Below are 22,796 nucleotides of genomic sequence, written 5' to 3' on the forward strand. Positions count from 1 at the left end.
TATATATTGGGAAATGGTTCATAAAATATCCACTTTAAAAACAGGTTATAAAATATGATTGGGGGCTGGCCCGGTGGCGCAGTGGTTAAGTTCACACGTTCCGCTTCTCGGTGGCCCGGGGTTTGCTAGTTCAGATCCCGGGTGCACACGTGGCACTGCTTGGCACGCTATGCTGTGGTAGGCGTCCCACATATAAAGTAGAGGAAGATGGGCATGGATGTTAGCTCAGGCCAGGCTTCCTCAGCAAAAAGAGGAGGATTGGCAGGAGATGTTAGTTCAGGGCTAATCTTCCTCAAAAGAAAAAAATGATTGTATGAACTTATTCTTGTTTAAAAAAACACATATAAACCTACAGGAAAAAAGACTGGAAGGATATACCTCAAAACGTTTACAGAGATCTAAGTCTCAGTTTCTCCAAGCACAAAATAGGATACTAACAATGCCGAGCTCACAGGCTGGCCATGAAAGTTAAATTAGATGGCATTATAAAAAGCAGGACGTATGGTCTCAGAAAACATTTTCAAGTGATGCTCACAATGACCTCTTAGTGAGAAATCTAATTCAGGGAGAAGAGATTATTCCAACACCCCTCAGGTAAAGGTGCCAGACAACCGACAAGATCCAGGTCTTCTGGCTTCAGCACCCTCTGCTCTCTCCACCCAGACTCCACGTGTCTTCCTTACCCTCCATGACCCACCAGGGGTTCCCAAATCTCAGGCTTCTGGCCAGTCCAGAGTAGCTCATCTTTCACGTGTCTATCTGATGGCTGAGTTATAGCTGTCTACTCTGGCAGGGGATGGGCCCTCGTGTCAATGCTGGTTCTTCAAATTCATTCCTCACAGCCCTGTCCACACACCATACCCCCAACCAACTACTTTCCGGGGTAGCCTCCAACGATGGAGAAAGGGCTGCCAGGAGAAGATGTGGGGAGACCACACCAACTTCTTTCTCTCCAGCCCTCAGGTTTTCCTCCTGTGAGTCTATTTATCGCTTTGCCCTGCTTTGTATCCCGCAGCCCAGGAAGGCATTCAATGAAGGTTTGGTGAACACACAATTAACACACCCAGCCTCCTCCCAAGACACTCCAAGAGCAGTCTGCTCCTCCCTCTGCATCGGGAAGCCAGGTTCTCACTCTGTGGAGGACCACAGTCTGGGGCCAGGGCAGCAGGACCAGAAGAGCTGACCCGCTTCCCCAGAGAGCGAACAGCCCACACCCCTTTGAGAAGGAAGCCAAAATAAACAGCTAATTCCTGCCATACCAGGACTGAAATAAGCAGAAACCAAATATGCCACCAGATCCCGCCCTAGGAGCAGCCTGGTGTTTTTTCTTTTATTTTTAAGTTTTAATAAGCCACAAAATTCCAGGTGAAATCAGAATAGCTTGGGGTTGCATTGACTGAAAGAGAACAGGAAAAAAAGGGAAAGAAACCTTGAGGGGTGAGGAGAAGAGAATTTGCAAATCATAATTCTCACAGCTGCTTAATGTGTTTCACATTTTTACTTTTCACAGCACCTTCACAATTTAGCATCTCGCTGCAGTATTTTGGGTGAACTGGGCCATTTTTCTCCACAGCCAGGCCAATCTTCTACCAGGCAGCCAGCGAGCGAGCCTGCCCGGAGCATGGACCGCGGCTTCCCTGGTGCTGGGCTGTGAGCAAGAGGAAAAAGGGGGTTGGCTAGGCTGAAACACAGGGCAGAACTGGTGTTCAAGGGGCCCATAGCCCATTGCGGGGCCACAATGAGCCCCAAATTAGGCACCAATGACTAAGGTCTGTGGGGATCAGGGCAGGACTCATGGCTGGAGAAATGGGCCATCATTCCCCACGTTATTACCACATTGAGCTAGCGCCAGAGAAACAGAAGCCACACAGGCCTGAGAGAAGAGGGAAGCCATTTGCCACGGAACAGCCCTCTGACAGGTGGACTGAGGCACTGGGGCTTTTAGGGGCTGAACTGGCTAAGGCTTGAGATGTCGAAAGAGCGGGCCCTGATGCACCCTGCTCGTCTGTCAAAGCTGGGGATACCCCTTAGAGCTCAGACCAACAGAAAAGGGGACAGTTTGTCACCAGGATCCACAAAGCCTTCGTCCTAGTCTAGGGCCCAAGGCCCCTCAGCTCCAGATGGGCCCAGGCAGCGTGCTGACCAACAGGTGAGCCCGATTTTAGGGGAAACAGGCTGTGCCACACTTCGTGGTGTGGCTACCAAGGGCCAAAGTTCTAGAATACCAGCAAAGGGACTCCCTGAGTCTCACTACTGGGCTCTCAATGCCCCTCATTTCCAAGTCTCTCCCACACACACCCCCTCTTAGCTCCAGAAAGGTGTGATTACACCCCACCTCCAAACAAGCCAGCTCCATTTCCCCAGGGCTTCCCTTTGAACTTTCCTTTCCCTGGAAGGCACGTCTTCCACCCATCTGCGGACCATTCCTTCTCAAGTTCCGGCTCACCTCCCAGTTCACCTGGGAAGGCCCCACACTCACTTCCCTCTTGGGAACAGAGCAGGTCAATCAAACAAGTACTCCTTGGGCATCAGGGATGAGCCCAAAAGCCAAAACCAGAGAGAGCCGAGTTCAAATCCCATCTGGGTCACTACTGGTGTAACCTGAGGTGAGTCAGTTCTGCCTGAGCTCCAGAGTTCTGCCCTCTGTACCTTTCACCTACTTTGGTAACAGCACCCTGATTTTACTTTGAGGAACTATTCCTCCAACTCAGTCCACAAGATTCAACTGGGGAAATCCCAACCCTGGCACCAACCCAGCCACCTAGATGCTGGTCACCGTAACTGGTTCCAGGGTGGGCATAAGATCAAGCCAGGTCAATGAGAACCCTCCCCGAGGCCCTCTCTCCTTCTGAGGTTGTGAGTGCTATGCTGCAGGACCATGTAAACCTGGAGCTGCTGAGAAAGACCTCAACACACGCAGCCTCTGGATCCAGCTATACCTGATGCCACCCACCCTGATGACTTTCTAATTACATGGGCCCATAAATTTCCAGTCCCCTCCCCCTTTTTGTTGTTGCTTTTCCAGCTAGTTGGAGTTGCATTTTTGTCATTACAACCATAAGTCTAGTTATATGGAAACATCCGCAGAAGCATGATGTCAGAGGGGACAGCTCCTGAAGTGCAGGACTGGCTGAGCTGAGGTCAGGTATGGCAGTGAGGATTTGGAATCTCCCAGCTAAGAAAGTGTAATTCCAGATACACAGCAGCATCCCCGGCTGAAATGCAGCCTCTTTTGTCTTGAGGCAAGACCTTGGGCCATGGAGGCTGGAGCTTTAGGGCATCTGGCAGAACACTTCAGGATATCAGCCTGTGTTAGACACTTTTTAGGGCCTATAGTGAGGCCTACAAAAAGGGGCCAGCTTCACTCTGGCAGTCCCTCTGGGCAACACGGTTTTACTAAGGGGCCCTTTCTGCCTGTGGACAACAACCCAAGGTGGCTGAGGGTCAATGCAGATAATCGGGGTTGGAAATCCTCTGCACCTGCTGAAGGTAGTGGCAGAGAAGGCAGGAAGACCGGACCCCGTTAGGAGCTAAGGCTGGGGCCTGGGAAAGGCCTGACTTGCCTAGGATCTTACAAGGACCCTGTGCTGTGGCTCTCATATGCTGCTAGAGAGCCAGATGCAGCTTGGGGGCAAGGGGCATGTGCACTCCCAGCCCAGCCCATTGCTTACCCACTAAACTGAGGGCTGGGGAGCTGAGAGGAGGCCTCAGGGACAGAAACTTCTAGGCCTGGATCTAGAGCCAAGGGCTCTGAGTCACACAATCTTTGGCTCTAGTTTCTCATCCGTGGAGAAGAGCTGATACCAAACACCCAGAGGCTTATGACTAGGGAGCTCTGGGGAACTGTAGGGCCAGATGGACCCCAAACCTGGCCAAGAAGCCCTCTGACTGCTCAGCTCATAAGACCATCCCAGGCATGACACCCCATTTGGAAGTGGGCTGCTGGGGAGCTGCAGCCCCAGGGGGGACTTGGTGAATGGTCCTGCCAAGAGGTCAAGGCGGAGCTCCCCAGTGAACAGAATTAGGGGCAGCCATGTGGCTGGGGCACCATGGCCAGGCAGGAAGTCTGCTGTCCTGCCCCAGTGGGCTGCAGTAATAAGCTACAGACCAGGCACCTGGGGTGTTTCCATTTCCTGCTTTTTCCAAATGGAAGACTTCACCAACACCATGGCCTGTCAATCAGGGACTAGGCAGGAAGGTGTGGCACCAGGGAGCTTATGACTCATCAGTTCTGCCAGAGCAAACTGCAAGCTTAGCTCCTCCTCCAGAGCCGCTGCTTCTCCTCGAGCCGCTCACCTGCCTGCCCCTGCCTCAAGGAAGGGACCCTAACTGTTCACTGTGGCACCCCCAGCAGGCACACACTGAATCAACTGCTGGGAAATTTTACTTTCTCCTGTAGAAGCTGGGCCAGGGACCTTGAGGGGTACAACTACGAGAGACCAGACCCCTGGCAGGAGAAACACACTGACCTCTAACTGGGGAGACCAGGCCAAGGTGCAAATGAGCTTGAGGAGGAAGTGAATGCTACAGGCTGTAGCTGCAACTGAGGGAACCTCCTGGTGGACGAGGCACCCGATCTGAGCGTGATGGGAGTGTTAGGGCAACCTGCGTGCAGAGTAAGGAAAAAAGGGCATGTTAGGCAAGGACAGTGGCTCGAGAAAAGGTGGAGACAGAACTTTGTAGATCACGTTGGAGTCTAGGAGCAGACCTCATTCAGCTGGAACACAAGGCTCTGGGAAGGGAGAAGAGGGAGAGAAGATTAGGGGTGCAGAAGAAATGACCACCTGTCCTCCAGGGGCTTCAAGTTCAGAGGGGAGAGAGGGCTGACAGCCGGGAGCAAGCAGATCAGACAAGCAGGCTGTGCCAGGGACTTCCTGAGAGCAGGTGGCACTGTGGACGGGCCTTCTGAGGAGGACCTTGAAACCAAATGACTCTAGGTTGTTGTTTTCCTTTTATTTTTGGTGAGGAAGATTTTCTCTCAGCTAACGTCTGTTGCTAATCCTCTGTTTTTTTGCTTGAGGAAGATCCACCCCAAGGTAACATCTGTGCCAATCTTCCTCTATTTTGTATGTGGGTCACTGCCACACCACGGCTTGACAAGTGGTGTAGGTCCATGTCTGAGATCTGAACCTGCAAACCCTGGGCTGCCAAAGCGGAGCATGCTGGACTTAACCACTACACCACAGGGCCAGCCCCTCTAGGTTGTTTTTTAATACAAAGTCCATGGAAGATGTTCCCCCCAAACAAACCAAGACAGTGGTGGGGCTGTGCCATCAAAAACAGATATTTATCATCTGCCCCGGAAATGGGCAGGGAACATTTCCTTTCCAGGGCCTTCCCCTGGTCTGACACACTTGGTCAGGGGGCAGTGGGCTGGCAGAAGTCACAATGGGGCCACTGCAGCACCTGGGGAATGGGGCAGGAGAGGGGCAGACTCCCCATTCTGGACCAAAACGACTGATGTTGACATATGAAAGCAATTTTCTGAACAACTCGCGCACCAACATCACTGGCTCTGGGCTGCTTCCACACCAAGCAGGCCCATGGGATGGTGGTGCGGGACTTCACCAGAGGCCACGGCTCCTACTCTACCCAGGGCTGAAGGAGGTTGGAGAGGCTGAAGTCCCCATCTCCCTACTGCCCAGTTAGGGGCCCCTCTGACTACCCTCAGGGACAGAATGACCATGCCAAAGGCATCGTCCCTCCAGGAATCAGAAAGCATCTTCTGGTCTAACCTACATCCTCCCGACTTCAGAGGAAGGCCGAGTCCTTGTGAGTGCTGCCTCAAAGGGACACAACGCCAAGTCCCTCTGCTCTGCAGGGGAAAGCGGGTGAGTCGAGTGTGTTTTTCTGTCTTTTGGGAGCGGGGGTGAAGAGACGCAGAGCCTGCTCCCACTCCTCCAACAAGAACAGGTGCTCCATAATGGAGACACCCACACACACGCCCCAACTGAGCCTCCAGGCCTGCCTAGCTCAGGCTCCCCCACGACGCAGGGCTCCGTCCTCTTCCCTCCGGCCAGGCGTGCTTGAGAACCAAACTCCCGGCCCCACTGGATGGTACCAAATGGAACCATGGAGCAGAATCCAATGAAAAATGGTAAATAAGCTGTGGTGTACTGGCCTGGCCAGGCGGAGTCCTCGTGAGGAGGCCGGGAAGGCTCCAGGGGGAGGCCACATGGAGTGTGACACCGTGAACCTGAGAGGCGGCCAGGGCTGGAGCATACCAGTTCAAAGGCAAGCTAACCGTCATCTCAGGTAAGACGCTTGACTTTTGTCAGCCTCAGTTTCCTCATGTGTACCGTGAGGGATTGGCCTAGATCATTGCTATGATTCCTTTCAGACTAGAATCCTGAGCAGCACCATCACAGGGTGTTTACAAGCTCTGGCTGCCTGGGTTCAAGGCTGCCCCACTCGCAGTGAAATGCACATGAGTCCCGTCAGCTCTTCAAGCCTCACTCCTTATCTATAACACGGGAATGAAGAGAATACTTACTCAGGGGCTTGATGTATGCATTCAGCAGGGGTACACTGGCACGGAGTGAGGGCTTAATAAGTATTATTCTGTGAACTCTGTGGCCTCCTGCTGCCACCATCCTTTCTATGGACTGAACGTTTGTGTCCCCCCAAATTCACATGTTGCAGCCCAAACCCCCAATGTGATGGTATCTGGAGATGGTGCCTTTAGGAGGCGATTAGGGTTAGGTGAGGTCATGAAGTAGGGACCTCATGATGAGATTAGTGGCTTCGTAAGAAGGGAAAGAGAGAGGGATCTCTCCACGCGCACACATGGAGGAAAGGCCATGCAAGGACACAGTGAGAAGCAGCCATCTGCAACCCAAGGAGAGAGCCCTCACCAGACCCCAACCCTGCTGGTCCCTTGATCTTCGACTCCCAGCCTCCAGAACTGAGAAACAAATTCCTGTTGTTGAAGCCAGCCAGTCTCTGGTGTTTTGTTACGGCAGCCCAAGCCGATGAAATCAACCCCCTTGCTCATAAAGGGAGTCAGGACCAATGACCAGCCATCCCCATCCCCTACTCTCTTCATGGGGAGACCCACTGGATTCCCCCAAACCCAGGAAGGTCAACCTCATGCACATCCTGGAGGCCACGTGCAAGTCTCAAGCACACGCAGGGTCGGGTGAACCTCGGCATGCCAAGCAGCAGGGCGTGGTCACTGCAACAGGACACAGAGAACAGGCAGAGAGGAGAAGGGAGTGGGAGGCCACGTGCAGTCAGTGTGGGACAGGGAGCTAGCGCAGCCCATGACCAAGCGGCCCACGCCAGTGGCGCCTGGCTCCTTACCTCCCCTGCAGGACCTCTGACCACCGGCACTGTGCTCCCCCAAGAAGCTGGAGGCAGGCTGGAAAGAGTAAAGAGCAGGAGACAGGGAGCAGTGGGTACTGAGCCAGGTCTACAGGAAAAAGTGCTGGAAAGGACCCCTACGGAAGGGTGTTAGGTTCACGGAGTCTGTGGCAGAAATGGTTTCCAAGAGGCCCAAGAAACCCAAAGGCCAAATGAAGATCACCCTGAAGACAGGCCTGTGCCAGAGAAGGGAAAGGGAGAGCAAAGGGACAAGACCCCACACACTGGACCATCCCGGGTGGGCACCTGCCCTCCCATAGTCTGGCGCCGAGTCTGTCCAGGGTGGCAATCTCAGCAGGTTTCCTGGGATGGTGTGAACAGTCTCTCAACAAGGAAAGGGGCTCAGGGACCTAGAGGTGGACAAACAGCCCTGGGTCCCACCAGCCAGGGTCAAAGGAGGCTGTGCCCTGCACAGATGTCACAGTCAGTCCCCCAGGACCTGAAGGAGACAGAGGAATGGGGGTGGGAGGCTCATAATCCAAGGCCCATGTCAGAGAGTAGAGGTTCCAAGCCTGGCTCCACCATAAATCTCTGGGTAACTTTGGGGAAGGTACATATCCTCTCTTGGCCTCAGTTTCCCCATATATAAGATGGGGAGAATGTTCCTATCTATAATGGAAAAGAAGGTGACAAATATTCTACCAACGCCAGACCAAATCCCCACAGGGCCACTTGCATTTCTAGACTTTTCTCTCCGGGTTGGTTTGTGCTGGAATAAGGAGATGATCAAAACATCCAAGGTTCCTGGCAACGGTCTGGTCTGAGGCGCTCTGAGACGTCACTGCCACCAAGGGTCACCCCTCAGGCTACATGATCCCAGGGTTCAGGGATCCAGGGAAGGAGCCTGAAGTGCAAAGTTTGGGGCAGGTCTCTTACTAACATGTAACACCATCAGGGGCGGTTCAACAGCACTGTTTCCCCAGGTGGGCCACCCACAGTCCGTATCGTGAAACTTCTACATCACTGACCCTGTGTGCCCAGGTCCCCACCAGAGCATCCTTCACCCTGGGAACTGGTTCGGACCTGCTCATCACTGGATCCCAGCACCACAGGTGCCCACAAATACCTGAGGAGTGACAGACTGCTCTATAGCATAGAACACCCGATTTGTAGCCAGCGTCAGTCACCAGCACCAGCCTGACAAGGAGCTGGCACATTTTTTACGCCTTTCTCAACGTGGTTACACAACTGATTCCTCTTGGTCATGGTAACCCCGTGAAGGCAGGTATTACAACCCTGTCTCACAGATAAGTCAGCTGAGGCTAAGAAAGGTGAAGATGTAATTCACCCAAAGGCACTCAGTTGGGTAACTAGCTGTTGACAGCGCCAGGGTGAGAACCTGAGTCTTCTGACATCCCAGCCTGGTGCCTGCCATCCGTCAGTATGCACTGGCATGGCTGGTTACCACTGGAGTCCCCTCGGCTGGTCAGTGCCTGGGCAGTACTAGGGGATAAGTATCTGGGACATCAGCCCTGCAGGCCCATCATCAACAGAGCATCCACTGCCCTACAGCTGCCACCTGCTCCTGCTACATGGGGGCCAGAGAGTAACGAGCCAGGCCTGCTGATGGGGAGACCCGTCCGGCGCCCACACTTACCTTTGATGACAAAGGCCTCTGCCAGCAGCCGCATCTGATACAGGGGCTTGTTCTCCATGCACATGTCATCAATCCCAGCCCGCGCATACATGCTGATGGCATCTCGGTACGAGCCCTCCACGTAATGCAGCTTGCCCAGGATCAGCATGGCCTCACACATGTACTGTGGCTGAAAAGACAAGAAGCACATTAGCAGGCTCCTGCCCCCATCTCCACCTTGTACTGTGGAATGAATTATCCCCCAATGAACCATGATGATTTGCCAAAGACTCTGCTCAGAACTCCCTTCCTCCTCCAGGAAGCTTTCCATGACCCTCAAGCACATGCCAACCACTCCCTCCTCTCCACACCTGCAGTCCACGGCCTACATTGTGGCTCTCACTGAAATTCTTCCATGAGGCCCTAATTGTTTCACATGTGTCTATCTTATGACCCCCCCCCCCCCCCCCCCCCACCCCGCAGGCAGCTTGCAGACTGGGCCGTCTTCCCTCTCCTGAAGCCCCCAGAGGCTGGACTCAAGGCTGGTGCTCAGGAGTCCAGGCACTTATTCTCAAGACAAGTGGGGAGTCAGGGACCCAGGCAAGTTTGGTGAGGCCTAAAGCTTTATATTTGGGGGGTGGGGGGTCCTCTTCATACACATATATGTACAAATATACAATTAGGTGAAAGGCCTCAGAAAGAGCCCATGCAGATGAGGGGCCTGGAGCTGAAGCCCCCCACCCACAGCAGCAGCACCCTTGAGGGGAGAATGGCCACAGCAGCAGCATGGGACAGAGACAGGAGAGCGAAGGCCAGCCGGGCCACGGTCCTCGTCTTATCAGAAGCAGGTGAAAGTGCAGGATCCAGGATGCCAAAACGGCCTAAATTCAGACCTGTTTTCACTCCCCTACTTTCTCAAGTGCTGCTGACACCCAATCTCCACCCCATACAAGGACTCTCACGGCCTCCTTCAGGACCTGAGGGGGTCTGGCCAGCCCTGCCCGAGAGCCCTGGCCTTGGATTTGGGCTCAGCTTGGCTCCAAGATCTCCCACCTTCTGAGGCCACTGGCTCCAACCCACTGCCTCCGTTTCTGTGCTCAGCCGGCCCCCACCCCTTTAGGCCAGGCTCTGGGCACCACCCCCACGGCACAGCAGCAATTCTGTCCACAAAGCTCCCTGGAAACATAGCGCTGGTCCCCATCCCCCACCTCTGTCACTGGCAGGAAGGTGCTGCCCCGACGCCCTGCGGGGAGAGCAAAGTCTGGGGTACCTGTGACCCCAGGGAAGCCTCCACCACTCCCACCATCTACTGCCCTCTCAGAGGCCAACTAAGGGAAATGCAGCCCAGCAAAGCCAAATTCTCCTTCCTCACGGGTCCTTTCAGTTTTTGTAGATACACATTCCTCCTCTGCCTTTGCTCACACAGGTCCCCTCCCTGGAACAGTCTCCCTTCCTCTCAGCCCACCCAGATCCTCCTTCATCCTTTGGGGCCCTGCTCGGGCCCACCTCCTCCTGGAAGCCTCCCCGACTACAGGGAGCCCCCTTCTGCTGAACTCCTACAACGCCTCTACCAAGTGCACCCAATCGGCCCCTGCACACCTGCCCTGCTAACCAGTGATGACCTCTCAAAGGCTGAAGTTTTCAAGGGCATTTGCCAGTCTCCTCGAAGAGGCCACCCACTCGCTGGGCCAGGGCCACAGATCACACCTGCTGAGGCATGCAGCCCACGGTCCCTCCAAGCTGGGCAACGACTCTGCCATTCCCCCAACACGGTCTCAAGCCACAGGCACATTTCCTCCCTGCTTGGGCCTCGTCTTCCCCTTGTGAGGGAGAGAGAACAACACTCACCCCTCACCTCCCATCACAGTGATGCCAAGAGCATTAATAGGGCAAAGTCCAGAAAAGAGCTTTGAACTTTTCTTTAGAAAGGAGTTAGATAAATACAGGGCATGAGTAATCATTATTATTATCCTGTCCTACTGTAAATGGGGAAGAGGGCAGCTAGGTTCAGACGGACGATGAAAGGCTGTAAATTACAGTGAGCGGTTCCTGGTAGACCAACGACAGTCTACAACAGGGCTTCCACCAAGCTGGGGAAGAATTGAGAACAATGTGGTGCATGTTTCATAAAGCCAAATTTATACCATTTTTTTAAAGTTGCCCTTAATTCTGAAAGCATATCTGTCTTGCTTTTTGGTATTAAGATGTATTTTCTTTTATGGAGTGATGGTACTAGACAATGGTACAGTTTTGCTATTGTTTTTATTTGCTTTTTTAATGGCCCTATGTGGCAGAATTAAAAGTTGGCTACACTCTGCAGGACTCCTGCATTTGGATTTGAAATGTTCGTGGCCAGTCAATCCAACAGTCAGGGAACCACAGAGCCCTGGCCCTGTGGAAGGATGCTGTGCAGGAGGTCACTCAGTGTGGGGAACCATCCCTCCATTGTGTGGAGCCAGCATGTCACCTAGTCTCTTGGTACCTCATTGTCTCTGTCAATAGAAAGGAAAGAATGACCTCATGTGGATACCCAGGAAAGAGGAGAGAACAGATGAGGAAATAATTCACAGATGCAAAATAGGACCTCTAAAAGCAGGCATGTCATCATTGCTAAGATTAATCCAGTTTCTGTGTCATCATTTTATCTCTATTCCAGTACGCTGGGAAATAGCACCAAGAAGTGGCAAAGAGCATGAGAACTTGGGATGTGGAGGCAGACAGGCCTTCAAGTCCTGCACCTGCTACTGTGGTCCTTGGCTAAGTGACTAACCTCTCCTGGGTCTCAGTTTCTTCACCTGGAAAATGAGGGAAATGGTAAATACCATTGCAGGTTACCGTGAAGCACCAAAGAGATGGCACAAGGCCTGGCGCTCAGTGGATAAGTTATGACAGACGATTTGTTTTCACCAACCTCCACAGAAGGGAGCTGGACAGGATCCCAGAGTCCACTGAGAGAAGAAAGTTTCAGACCACCCTGAGGACATGCCTCAGGACCCACCTCTCCTGCCTCTCATCCTCATCCCATCAGAGCTACTCAGGATACAGGGGAATCTGCCTGAGATTGCATCTGTTGCCCGGAGAGATCGCCGCCCACCACACCCTGGCCTTTGGGGTAAGACAGAGAATCCCACAAACCACTTTTAATATTTTATTTTGCCTGATCAACATCAAGTTTTTAGCTTTGGCCTAAATAACAGTGGATTTCTCAACGTTATTGGTGCCTATGTACATGTTTGATTAATAAAGCACAGTAAAATCTGTACGTAATAAATGTGATTTGGTAGACAAAACAGTTGTCACAACAATACATGTGGATACTATTTGGCCAATACAAAGAATGAGGTATTGGCATGGAGAAAGCTCCAAGTGAAAGTTCTCGGTGCAAAAGAGCAACTTGTGAAATATGTATCCTGTGAATTAATAAGAAAACAAAGCTGTATATGTGTCTACGTGTGTTTGTTAAGGCAGAGAGAAAGGAGTGTGGGACACACACCAAATGGTGACCAGCACTCAACTCTGGGAATGGGGGTGGGGGTGGCAAACATGGCAAAAATTATTCAAACTACTTGTTTATTTAGTGAATTTTTTATAATAAGCCTGAGCCATTTTTATTCTAAAAACAACTTTTAAATATTTAATGGAGTCTACTGGAAAGAAAAAAATTAAAAGAGGTCTTGGTAGGAAAAGCTTGGGACCTACCAATCAAGTCTAACTCTTTCGACTGGCAGATGAGGAACTGGAGGGTCCGAGAGGTCAGGGAACATGCTCAGGGTCAAGGAGCTATTTAATCCAACACAAAACCTCCCAAAGCGACAATAATCCCTGCCAAGGAGTGTAAAGGCAGTAACCCTAGGCTTCCAGTCCTCTCCCCCCTCTGCTTACAGAAAAAGCCCACACTTCTTGGCCTGGTGTTCCAGCCCCAACTCTGGCCCCAATGCACTTTGATAACCTAATTACCCACCATTCCCTTTCACTCCAGTTCACTGACCTACTTTAATGAAATTCTATTTTTTTTTTCCTTTTTCAAAGATCGGCACCTGAGTTAACACCTGTTGCCAATCTTTTTTTTTCTTCTTCTTCTCCCCGAAGCCCCCCCAGTACGTAGTTGTATATTGTACTTGCAGCTCCTTCTAGTTGTGCTATGTGGGACACCACCTCATCATGGCCTGATGAGTGGTGCTAGGTCCTTGCCCAGGATCCCATCCGGAGAAACCCTGGGATGCTGAAGCAGAGCGTGCGAACCTAACCACTTGGCCATGGGGCTGGCCCTGTAATGAAATTCTTATAAGAGGAACCCTCAGACTACACTCTGCTTCCTTAGTTTGGAAGGCCCTGTCCTATCTCTCTATATCCAAATCCCTCCCCACTTCAAGATCCAGCCCCCACAAGGGTCTAATTCTCATACTTACATCACCCTGAGTCGATCCCCCACCTCACTCCAGGGAGTGTGCCCCTCAGACTTGCCGCCTCATGGACACCACTCGTGCTGCATGTGTCACAGCCCACCTTGAACAATTTGCCAATGGGAATTACTTTCCCAGTAGACCTGCAAGCTCTTCAAGGGCACGGTCCATACTGAACTCATCTTTATTGCCCTCAAAATACAGAACACAATGCCTTGCGCATAGTAGGTTGCAATATAATGTTTAAGTCAGTGAATATATTACATTACTTTGGAACATCGCCTGGAAAATCACATCCTCTTTGGGTCTCTAATAACATACCCATACCTCTATTATAGCTCAGGATACAATGTAATCTAGAACAGTCTCAAACTTTAATGGGCACATGAATCACCAGGAAAGCTTGTTAAAATGCAGATTCTGATTCAGATTTTGCATTCCTAACCAGCTCGCATACTGTGGATAGGTAGACCATGCTTTGCATAGTAAAGGTCTAGAGAAAGCTGTGATTATACTTCCCTGTATACCTCCTCTTGGTGCCTTGCATACAGTAGGTGCTCAATAAATGCATATGGACTTAAACTGGCTTGCCCTGTTACTGAGCTCTTCTGTCGCTAGCCAACTCTGCACGTTTGCCTGTTTCCAACTAGATCACGGGTTCCCTGAACTTTTATTTCCGAGACCGTCAAAGAGCCCAAAGGAGCAGGCACACAGTAGATCAACCAAGCACTATCTAACAGAAATATAACTTCAGCCACATGTGTAATCTAAGTTTTTCTAGTAGAATTTTCTAGTCACATTAAAAAAGGTAAAAATAGGGGCCGGCCCCATGGCCTAGTGCTTAAATTTGGCATGCTCTGCTTCAGCAGCCCAGGTTTGGTTCCCAGAGGCAGACCTACACTGCTTGTTGGCAGCCATGCTGTGGTGGAAACCCACAGACAAAATAGAGGAAGACCGGCACAGATGTTAGCTCAGGGCAAATCTTCCTCAGCAAAAAAAAAAGGTAAAAATAGGTGAAGTTAATTTTAATTAACATTCTGTTTAACCCAATTTATCCAAAATATTATCATTTGAACATGTAATCAAGGTAAAGAATTAATGATTTTTTACATTCTTCATTTTCTTCTAAGTCTTTGAAATCCAGTGTGTTTTCACACTTACAGCACATCTCAGTTTGGACTAGCCACATTTCAAGTGCTCAAGAGCCACACGTGGCAAGTGGCTACTGTACTGAACAGAACAAGGCCAACCCTTAACAGAGACTTGCTGCTCAGGTCACCAAATGACCCAGGGAGGGCTTGACCGCAGACAGGAGGCAGGAGAAAGGAGAGAAGGCCCCAAGCCTGGGGGGCTGACAACTTACCAACAGCCTCCCCTGGTTAAGGATACTACTCAGATAGTTTCTGGCTTCATTTATCTTCGGCTCATTCTTCTCCAGCAAAGGGATGGAGTCTTTTATCTTGGCATGGTTCTCCTTCAAACACTGCTCCAGGAGGGCCTCGGCCAGCAGCAACTTCCCAAAGTCATCTGAAAAACAGGGCGGGGATCCCCTGAACACAGCAGATGTGCAGACTGGTACCCGCCCCTGGACCCACCAGAGCACCCCACCCCCGCAGGCGAATGGTCCAGATCCGAGAAAAGACAGAAAGACACGGCTTCCATAAACTTCAATAGCTTAAAAAAACAACAGGTCACTGTACAAATGGCCCCTTTGGGTTTATTTTCTGTAGTTTAGTGGTTGGGGAGGCAGAGTTCCCAGGACTTGGGACAAATTCCCCAAATTTCAGAATTTAAAATGAGGGACAAAGTTACACGCAGGCCCCACAATGGGTAATAAGTTCTTAAACCAAGGAGGATTCCCCTTAAACGACTGAAGGGGAAAAACATACAAACATGACTGAAGGGGAAAAACATACGAGGTGGCTTAACCATGCATTTTCACATGCTCCTAATTTCCGTCTAACCATAACCGGTTTTCTAGGTTTTAAGGTATTTATTTTAACATAATGAGGGATAACCTAGCAACCAACATGAAGAGCTAAGGTGGGAAGCGGATTTACCTGCGTGACAAGGAAAATCCTTGACCACGTTTGGTACGGGCACTCTCCAGAGTTCTCTCACATATGTTAGCGTATCTGCAGCCCTCACCACCTGGCAGGTGAACTTAGACTGCTTGGTTTAATTTGCTGCATCCCCCACAGCACTGAACACTCCAGTCTTGTCGCTATATTCCTGCTACCTACCCAGAGGCAACCTGGCGGGGGTGGGATGTGGGTGCTCAGGGCGCAGGGTTTAAGTCGAATGTGGTTTCACAACAACTTCAGCTGGCTGCTGCTGTGTGTGACTGCTCACTGCTCCTCCCCTGCAACCAGGACGAGGACCAGCCCACCATTCAATCGGACGTCCAGTAAACAGCTGCTGAGCGAATCGGATCCTCTCCCCACCCCGCGAGGAAGCCCGAGGCTCAGGGAGCTCCCTGCCAATCCAAAATGACTCCAGGAATGTGCGCCTGGTCCCGTCTCCGCACAGAGCTCTTTCTGCTGCCAGGATGGCCTTCTCAGACCTACCCGAGGATGCCACTCACTCCTTACTCTCAGGACCATCACCATTTGCTCACAACTCAAAGCCACTGGTACCAAATCGCATGCCTCTGAAGAATCTCCCTCCCTGCATAAGGGAGATGCCTCTGGGAGAGCACCCCCAAGGCCCAGGGAGCAGTCACAGGAGAGTCTCCCTCTGAAGAGGCCACAGCCTGTTAGCGGTTGCCTTTGCTGCCTACCTTATGATTTTTAAAATTAACATTTGGAGGAAATGGCCCAAAAAGTACCTGGTTCAAACCATCATCCATTGCTGGTAGAGTAGAAGTTGGAAGAACGTTTATAAAGGGCAACCTGCCAACATATATCAAAATTACTATTTTTGTGTGTGTGACAAAAGTTGGGGCTGAGTTAACATCCATGCCAATCTTCCTCTATTTTATGTGGGATGCCATCACAGTGTGGCTTGACTAGTGGTGCTAGCTCTGCACCTGGGATCCGAACCCACAAACCCCAGGCCGCTGAAGTGAAGCGCCTGAACTTAACCTCTATGCCACCGGTCTAGCCCCACAAAATTATTTTTGTACAAACCCATCGACTCAAGAATTCACTCCTACAGATGTGACATCCCTGCACATGCATAGAATGACCTATATTGAAGGTCATTCCTGCGGTGTTCTTTATAACAGCAGAAAATTAGAGACAACCTTTATGTCCTTCAACAGGAGGCTGATTAAATAAGGCATGGAAGATCCATAAAAAGGGACGACACACCGCCATAAAAAGGAATGAGGAAGCTCTGGATGTGCTGTTATGGAATGAACTCCAAAAAATGATAAGAAAGCAGAGCGCACACAGTGGATGTCACAGGCCACCGTGTGTTTATGCATAAAAATATGTGAAAGGACAGCAAACGTCTGAGAACCTTGCTGGCTTCTGGGGAAAAGGAGAGAAGCCGAGAGAGGCTTTCCACGCTTTACTTTTTGATACCTTTGGAATGTCGACCCATGTTAATGTATCACCTAGTGAAAAATAAAGTCAAAATCAACTGGGAATAAACGGCACTCTTCTCCTTCATTTCCAAACCTCAGCCAGGAGGAGGGTGGGCTGCTTAGGAGTGGGTCCCTGAGCGGCATTCCTGAGCTGCGGGCCTCTGCACAAGCTGCTTTCTCCCCTAACCTGTTCTGCATCTGTAAAACCAGGGGTAGGAGTAGGAACCAGCAACTTCCAAGGGAACCGCCCCTCCCCAGGCTCCGCCTCCCGGGCTGGTCCCCGCCCTCGGCCGTGGGGAGCACCTGCGCGCGGGGTTCGCGGCAAAGCCATTGGGCTACCAGGCCCCGCCTCCGCCACCCAACCGCCCCGCCCAGAACTCCCCACAGCTCGTTGGCTCCATTCCTTTCAGGCCAAGAGAAACCAGCTTCCTTCCGGGGCAACCCTCAGTCTTGAAATACTCCCCCGGGGTGCGCACGCCCCTCAAAATCATGGGAGTGTCCTCGAAACGTGCGCACTCACAGTGTGCTCCGTGGAGAGGAGGGGAGGGGGGAGGGGGGAGGGGCGGCCTGCGAGCGTTTGTGACCCAGTCCCCGGAGATGAGTGGAGAAACTTAGAGTACACGTTCAGAAACGTGGATAATAATGTGACAGGATAATTACGAATCTGTTGGATGGAATAATAAAAATTCGGGGGGTAACAGTTTATGTATTTTATGGAAGTATCAGAGCGTAATAGATTGGGAATTTAAAATAAAACCGATCCTTCACCACAGATCTTTTCAGAAGCACTGCTCTAAACCACAAGAGTGCCTTTTAATGCAAAAGGGGGACTAAAATTTGCTGAGGGCTTACTGAGTGCCAGGTACTTTATTATATAGTATCATTTTATCTGCATAGTCCTAAAATGTAGCTGTTATTCTCATTTTATAGATGAAAATTAAGATAAGCAATATTGTTATGGTAACAGCCCATAACAATAACATAACACAGCCAAAGAATAGTCTGTCTCCCTTGCAGCCCATGCAGAGCAGAGCTTCTGGTAGTTTAGAAATAACGATCCATCTAAGAGCTGTAAACAGTAGGTTACATGCTAAGAGTACGTAATTGTAAGGACAGAGATAAGAACTGTTCTTGATGAGTTTTAGACCATTTTGTACACTAACACTTCGGGTCCCTCTCCCTCTGCACTCCCCACTCAGTCTCCGCTTTTTGTTAGGCAGACACTGAGCAGGCATTGGGAACTTACCTTCTTTTCTTCCTTGACCAACTCTCCTCCCTGCTCCACTCTTCCTCTTCCTTCCCCTTTTCTTTCCATCCCACTAATCTCATCTGGCCCATCTGTGGAACTGAAGGATGTTTTGGAATTCCAAGTGCTAGATTGTCAGTTGTTAAATAGGAATCCAGATAAGGCTTTCCTGTCCTTCTCCAAAGGTAAAACAAATTGCTTTTTATCCTCTCGTCTGAAACCTACTCTTATCCCAGTTTGGGTAAAATGTTTCTGCGTCTCCCCTCACAGGGGCATTAGGAAGATGTTCCTGACACAGTGAAACAGACTCTGGGAGCTGGGTGCTGATTCTGGCAGCCCAGCCCAGCCCCCTTCCCTTGGCAGAGGCCCCACCCCTCTCCAGGCCTCTCTCAGGGCGCCAGGTCACAGGGACCCACTTCAAGGACACTTGCCTCCCCCTCAGAACCCACATTTACAGGGCAGTGCTCCCCTCTCCACAACCCGCCAATTCACAGTCAGGAAACCTGGGTCCAGCCAGCTGCACCCAGAGCTCAGAGCAAGCCCTTCCCCACTGGGTCAGATGGGGACACAGTGGTCCCTGCAGCTGCTCACCACACAGGTCTGCAGAGGGCTGGGACCTCCCACCCACAGCGAGAGCCACCTGCCTCAAACACTTTCCCACTAACGTTAACTGAAGAAATGCTCAGAACCATCTCCCGTTCGAAACAAACAAAAAAATCATTTGGCTAAAAAACAAAAGATGGGGGGTGAGTACAGATTAGGGGAGCCTCAAGATGGATGGAGACAGGGCAGACACATGATAAAGCAATACAGTAAAAGAATATCAGAATCTCGTTGACGAGTTTCCCGCAAAATTCTTTCGGCTTTGCCGCATGTTTGAAATTTCCATAATAAAACGTTGGAGAGGAAAATAAAAGACCCAACCTATTAACCAAATGCAAGGTGTGGCTGCATTTGGATCCTGAATCTAACAAACAAACTGTAAAATTTAGTCATTAGACTTTGGGGGGGGCTGTGATAATGGGATGGTAGTTATATATTTTTCAAGAGTTCTTATTAATAAAGACATACTGAAATACTGCAGTGTGGGGCAGAAACAGGTCCGGGTGTAGCTCACACAAGATAGTTCGTGAGTTCACAATCACTCACGCTGGTTGATACTTGGGATTCATTCTTCTCTCTACTTCTTTGATGTTTTCCAAATTTTTCATAATAAAGTTTTCTTTCTGCTTTTTTTTTAACCCCTTGGATGGGCTCTTTGTTTTTACACAAACAAACCCCCTCTCAGCCAGCAGCACTCCGGGGTTCCCCTGCTCCATTTTGACCAAATCTAAACCGGATGTGAGTTTGAAAGAAAATGTACAAAGAGTAGCAAGCACCTTCCCCCTGGGTGGGTGGTGGCTGGGGAGCAGCCTCCCCAGACAGGAAAAGGGGGTAGAGGCCCCTTCTGCTAGAGCATCTCCTGATCCTTATCGCCCACCGACCTGTAAGAGGCCCCCCACAGCTGGGTCCTCCCCTCCTACTCCCTGTCTTGAAATCAATGCTCTGGGAGCTATTTTCAGTTTCTACAAACCCCACAGACACAGCAAGGCCTCGGTGTGTAAAATAGGGCTCCACTGGGATTCAGCTCCCTCCCTCAGGACTTTCCTCCCCTCTCCCAAATTATGGTACTGTTGAAGCTTCCAGTCACTGACTCTAAGAGTCTCTTCTAACAGGCCAGGTGGGACTTGGAGAATCTTGCTCCTGGGCTGCAGGGGGTCAGCACCGACACCCACCCAAAAAAACAGGCTCTCAATCCCTCGAGTGATCCAGGAACCGCGTGGAGAGAGAACCAAAATAGCCGACAATCCAAAAAACGCCCTATGCACGGGCTTTGGGGTCATTTGCTTTCCTTCCTCATGTGTGTGTGTGCATACGCGTGCGTTTTGGGATAGTTCATCCGGATTGAACAGTGGGAGAAAAACTGCTCATAGAACCAAACCCAAAAGTCGGCAGGAGAGACCCCACTGTCCCTCCATCTCCTTCCTAGTGCTGGTCAGTTCCCATAGCAAAGCCAAGCCAGGCTGCAGGACCCCCTTCTGTCATTTGGTGACAGGGACTCAGGCCTGGGTACAGGCTCTGACACATACATATTACATGACCTCTTTGGGCCTTGGTGTCCCTATGTCTAAAATGGGGACAATAATTCCTGCCCTCCTCACAGGCTTGTTTACAAGAATCAAAATAAAACTGAGAAAGCACTTTATAACTATACCATACCATTTATAAACTATGCCATACCAGTGCTTCCCAATAGCGCTTCGTAGAATATGATCAAAGTAAGTTTGAGAAATGTAGTATTTTTATTCTAACCTTGGTTTGTACATCACAGGCAGGTGAGCATATTAAAGGCTCTGAGAAGTCCTGCAGTTTTTTAAAAAGCCTGTTTAACCATACTGATCCATTAAGTTCAATTTCTTAACTTTTTTGGCTCCCTAAACCTTTTCTTCCTGGGATACCAATTAATTAATTACTCAACTTCCTTGAGACCTCTAAAGAACAGCTTAGGAAATACCGTCCTGTACAGACTTGAGGAGGCCCTGGTTCCTATCTTGGGCCCAGAGTGATTCTCAGTGGTGCTAATGTTACTCAGATTCCCATACCTCGCCCAGGTCCCAGTGCCCTCTGTGGGGGTCAGTTTCCTTTCTCACACTCACCAGTCCCACCCCGCCACATCAACCCACCCAGGCAGGGAACAGAGGGGAACCTGTAATTTTGTCCTGGAAGAGGGGCTCTCCCCAGCTTCTCCCACACATGCACCTTTGGCTCTGATCACTGCCCCTCACCACCACACTCAGACCTACCTCAAAGCTTCAACCGGACTGTCAGTCCCCAACACCTGGCCAGCCCCCTGGGTATCCTTCCATCCTTCCTCCTCATTGGGCAAACACGCTCTGCCCTTCCCAACACCAGTCAGAAGCCAGGACACGTTCGGCTGCTTCCCGAAACCTTCTCAATTGCCCTCTGATCACCTCCTTGCCTCCCCATCCATTTTGGCAACAATTCAAGCTGGCATTTTGTGCTACACATCTTTGAGAGGTAAGAATGCAAGTGGTTAAAAGGATGAACTCAGAAACCTGGGTTTAAATCCTGGTTCCATCACTTATTGGCTGGATGATCAAGTTATGTCTCTGCGCCTCAGTTTCCTTATCTCTAAGTGGGGCAGACAAGAGTACCTGCCTGCAGGGGTTGTTGGGAGGAATCAATGAGTTGCTTAAAATGCTTAGAACAGAGTCTGGCACACAGTGAGAGCTAGATAAGTGTCAGCTATCACTATCACTATTATCATCCCGCCTGCCCTGCAGAGTCTTCGCAGGCTGGGCGGTCTTTAAAACTCTTTCTATCTGTATTTATTCACTGTCTGCCTCTTTCCACAGGGCTCTGAAGTGGCTTGAAAGAGGGGGCTCAGGGAGGCCTCTCCAGGCTGAGATGAAGGCTCCAGAGACAGGATTTGAGGTTGGAGACTGGGATGGGGTGTTCCCCACTGCCATATCTGGGTGCTTTCCTACCCCAGCACGAGAGCCCAGCCCAGCCAAACCAGCCCTACTGCTAAAGCCACCGACTGCCAGGGCCGGATGGGTCCCGAGTCCGACGACAGATGAGAAAACTGAGGCTCATTAGGCCTCGTTCCCACTTCTCCACCACCCTCGCCGGCGCCCGTCAACCCCCACAACCATGTCTGCTGTGGACAGGGCTCCGTTGTCAATTTGACTTGGGGAAAGAGAGGGAGGGCAAGGAGAGACAGATACAGCCTTCACCTATGGAGTTTAGGGCCGGGGTGCTGGTGGCGGGGCGGCGCAAGAGTCCAGCCCATGCTTTGATCTGATACGTGCGGATAGCACCATTTCACAGCAGACACAGTTGCCCACAAGATCCTAAAGGGCAGACAGCAAAAACCGTTTCTCTCTCTCTCCCAAAGCACCCAACCTGCATGTGACTTTTCTACTGGGGCAGAAGAACCTTCCTAACCACCCTGGGAACTCCTAACACCAGCACTACAGGAAGGGTAATACCGAACGCGGCCGTCGCCGACGGGGGGCAGTCGGGGCGCGCTTCCTGGAGGAGGCGGCGCGTTTCGCGCGCTCCGTCCTTAGGAACCATCCCCTTCCCTCACTTACCGGTGTCCAGAGAGGTGAACGCGGCGCTCGGGCTGGCTCGCCGGCCGCCTCCGCCGCCGGGCACGACCAGCGTCTGCATCTGCCGCACCAGCTCGGGCATGCGGTCCCAGTGGCCCTCGGCGCGGCAGCGCTCCAGCTCGCTCTCCATCTTCAGGTGGGAGCCGTGCGCGCCCTTCGCAGCCATCTTCGAGCGGGCGCTGTCATGGGAGGTGCGGCCGAGAAGTGGAGACCTGGCCGGGGGCGGCGTCCGGGCTGGGGCACACTCGCGGGCGGGGTCGACGGGGGCGCGGGCGGCGGCCGGGGCCCGGGGGGCAGCGGGGGCCCAGGCGGCGGCGGGCGGGCGGCAGCAGCAGCACCCAGCGCACCGCCCGGCGCCTCCGGGCTGGGGCTCTGGTTGCGCGGCGCGGCCGCGTCCCGGAGCAGCCTCCGCCTCTGCCGCAGCAGCTCTAGGCGCTGCCGCCGCCGCCGCCGCTGCAGCTGCTGCCACAGCCCCCGCCCCGGGCCCCGGCGCCGCCAGCTGCGG

The 22,796-nt window shown here is 51.6% G+C and overlaps 1 protein-coding gene and 1 long non-coding RNA gene across 5 annotated transcripts in view; one reads left to right on the forward strand and one right to left on the reverse strand.

Moving 5' to 3' along the window:
* The window catches only part of TTC7A (tetratricopeptide repeat domain 7A), a 121,295-nt gene extending 98,505 nt beyond the window's left edge, over positions 1-22,790 (reverse strand). For 2 of the 4 annotated variants that reach the window (XM_046661738.1, XM_046661739.1), the window contains exons 1-3: positions 22,274-22,790; positions 14,705-14,868; positions 8,960-9,128 (exon numbers count right to left, since the gene is read on the reverse strand). In XM_046661738.1, coding sequence (XP_046517694.1) covers positions 8,960-9,128; positions 14,705-14,868; positions 22,274-22,457 — 517 coding nt within the window. In that variant the 5' untranslated portion in view covers positions 22,458-22,790. Of the gene's footprint in view, positions 1-1,513; positions 1,649-7,302; positions 7,361-8,959; positions 9,129-14,704; positions 14,869-22,273 lie in introns of those variants that run through there. The other 2 variants (XM_046661741.1, XM_046661742.1) reach the window with 2 other exon arrangements.
* The window catches only part of LOC124239567 (uncharacterized), an 11,507-nt gene continuing 11,005 nt past the window's right edge, over positions 22,295-22,796 (forward strand). Inside the window, exon 1 of the long non-coding RNA XR_006888660.1 lies at positions 22,295-22,427. This is a non-coding gene — a long non-coding RNA (uncharacterized LOC124239567). The remainder of the gene's footprint in view (positions 22,428-22,796) is intronic.

This window comes from Equus quagga, chromosome 5 (genome assembly GCF_021613505.1).
Source record: "Equus quagga isolate Etosha38 chromosome 5, UCLA_HA_Equagga_1.0, whole genome shotgun sequence".
NCBI classification, from domain to species: Eukaryota; Metazoa; Chordata; class Mammalia; order Perissodactyla; family Equidae; genus Equus; species Equus quagga.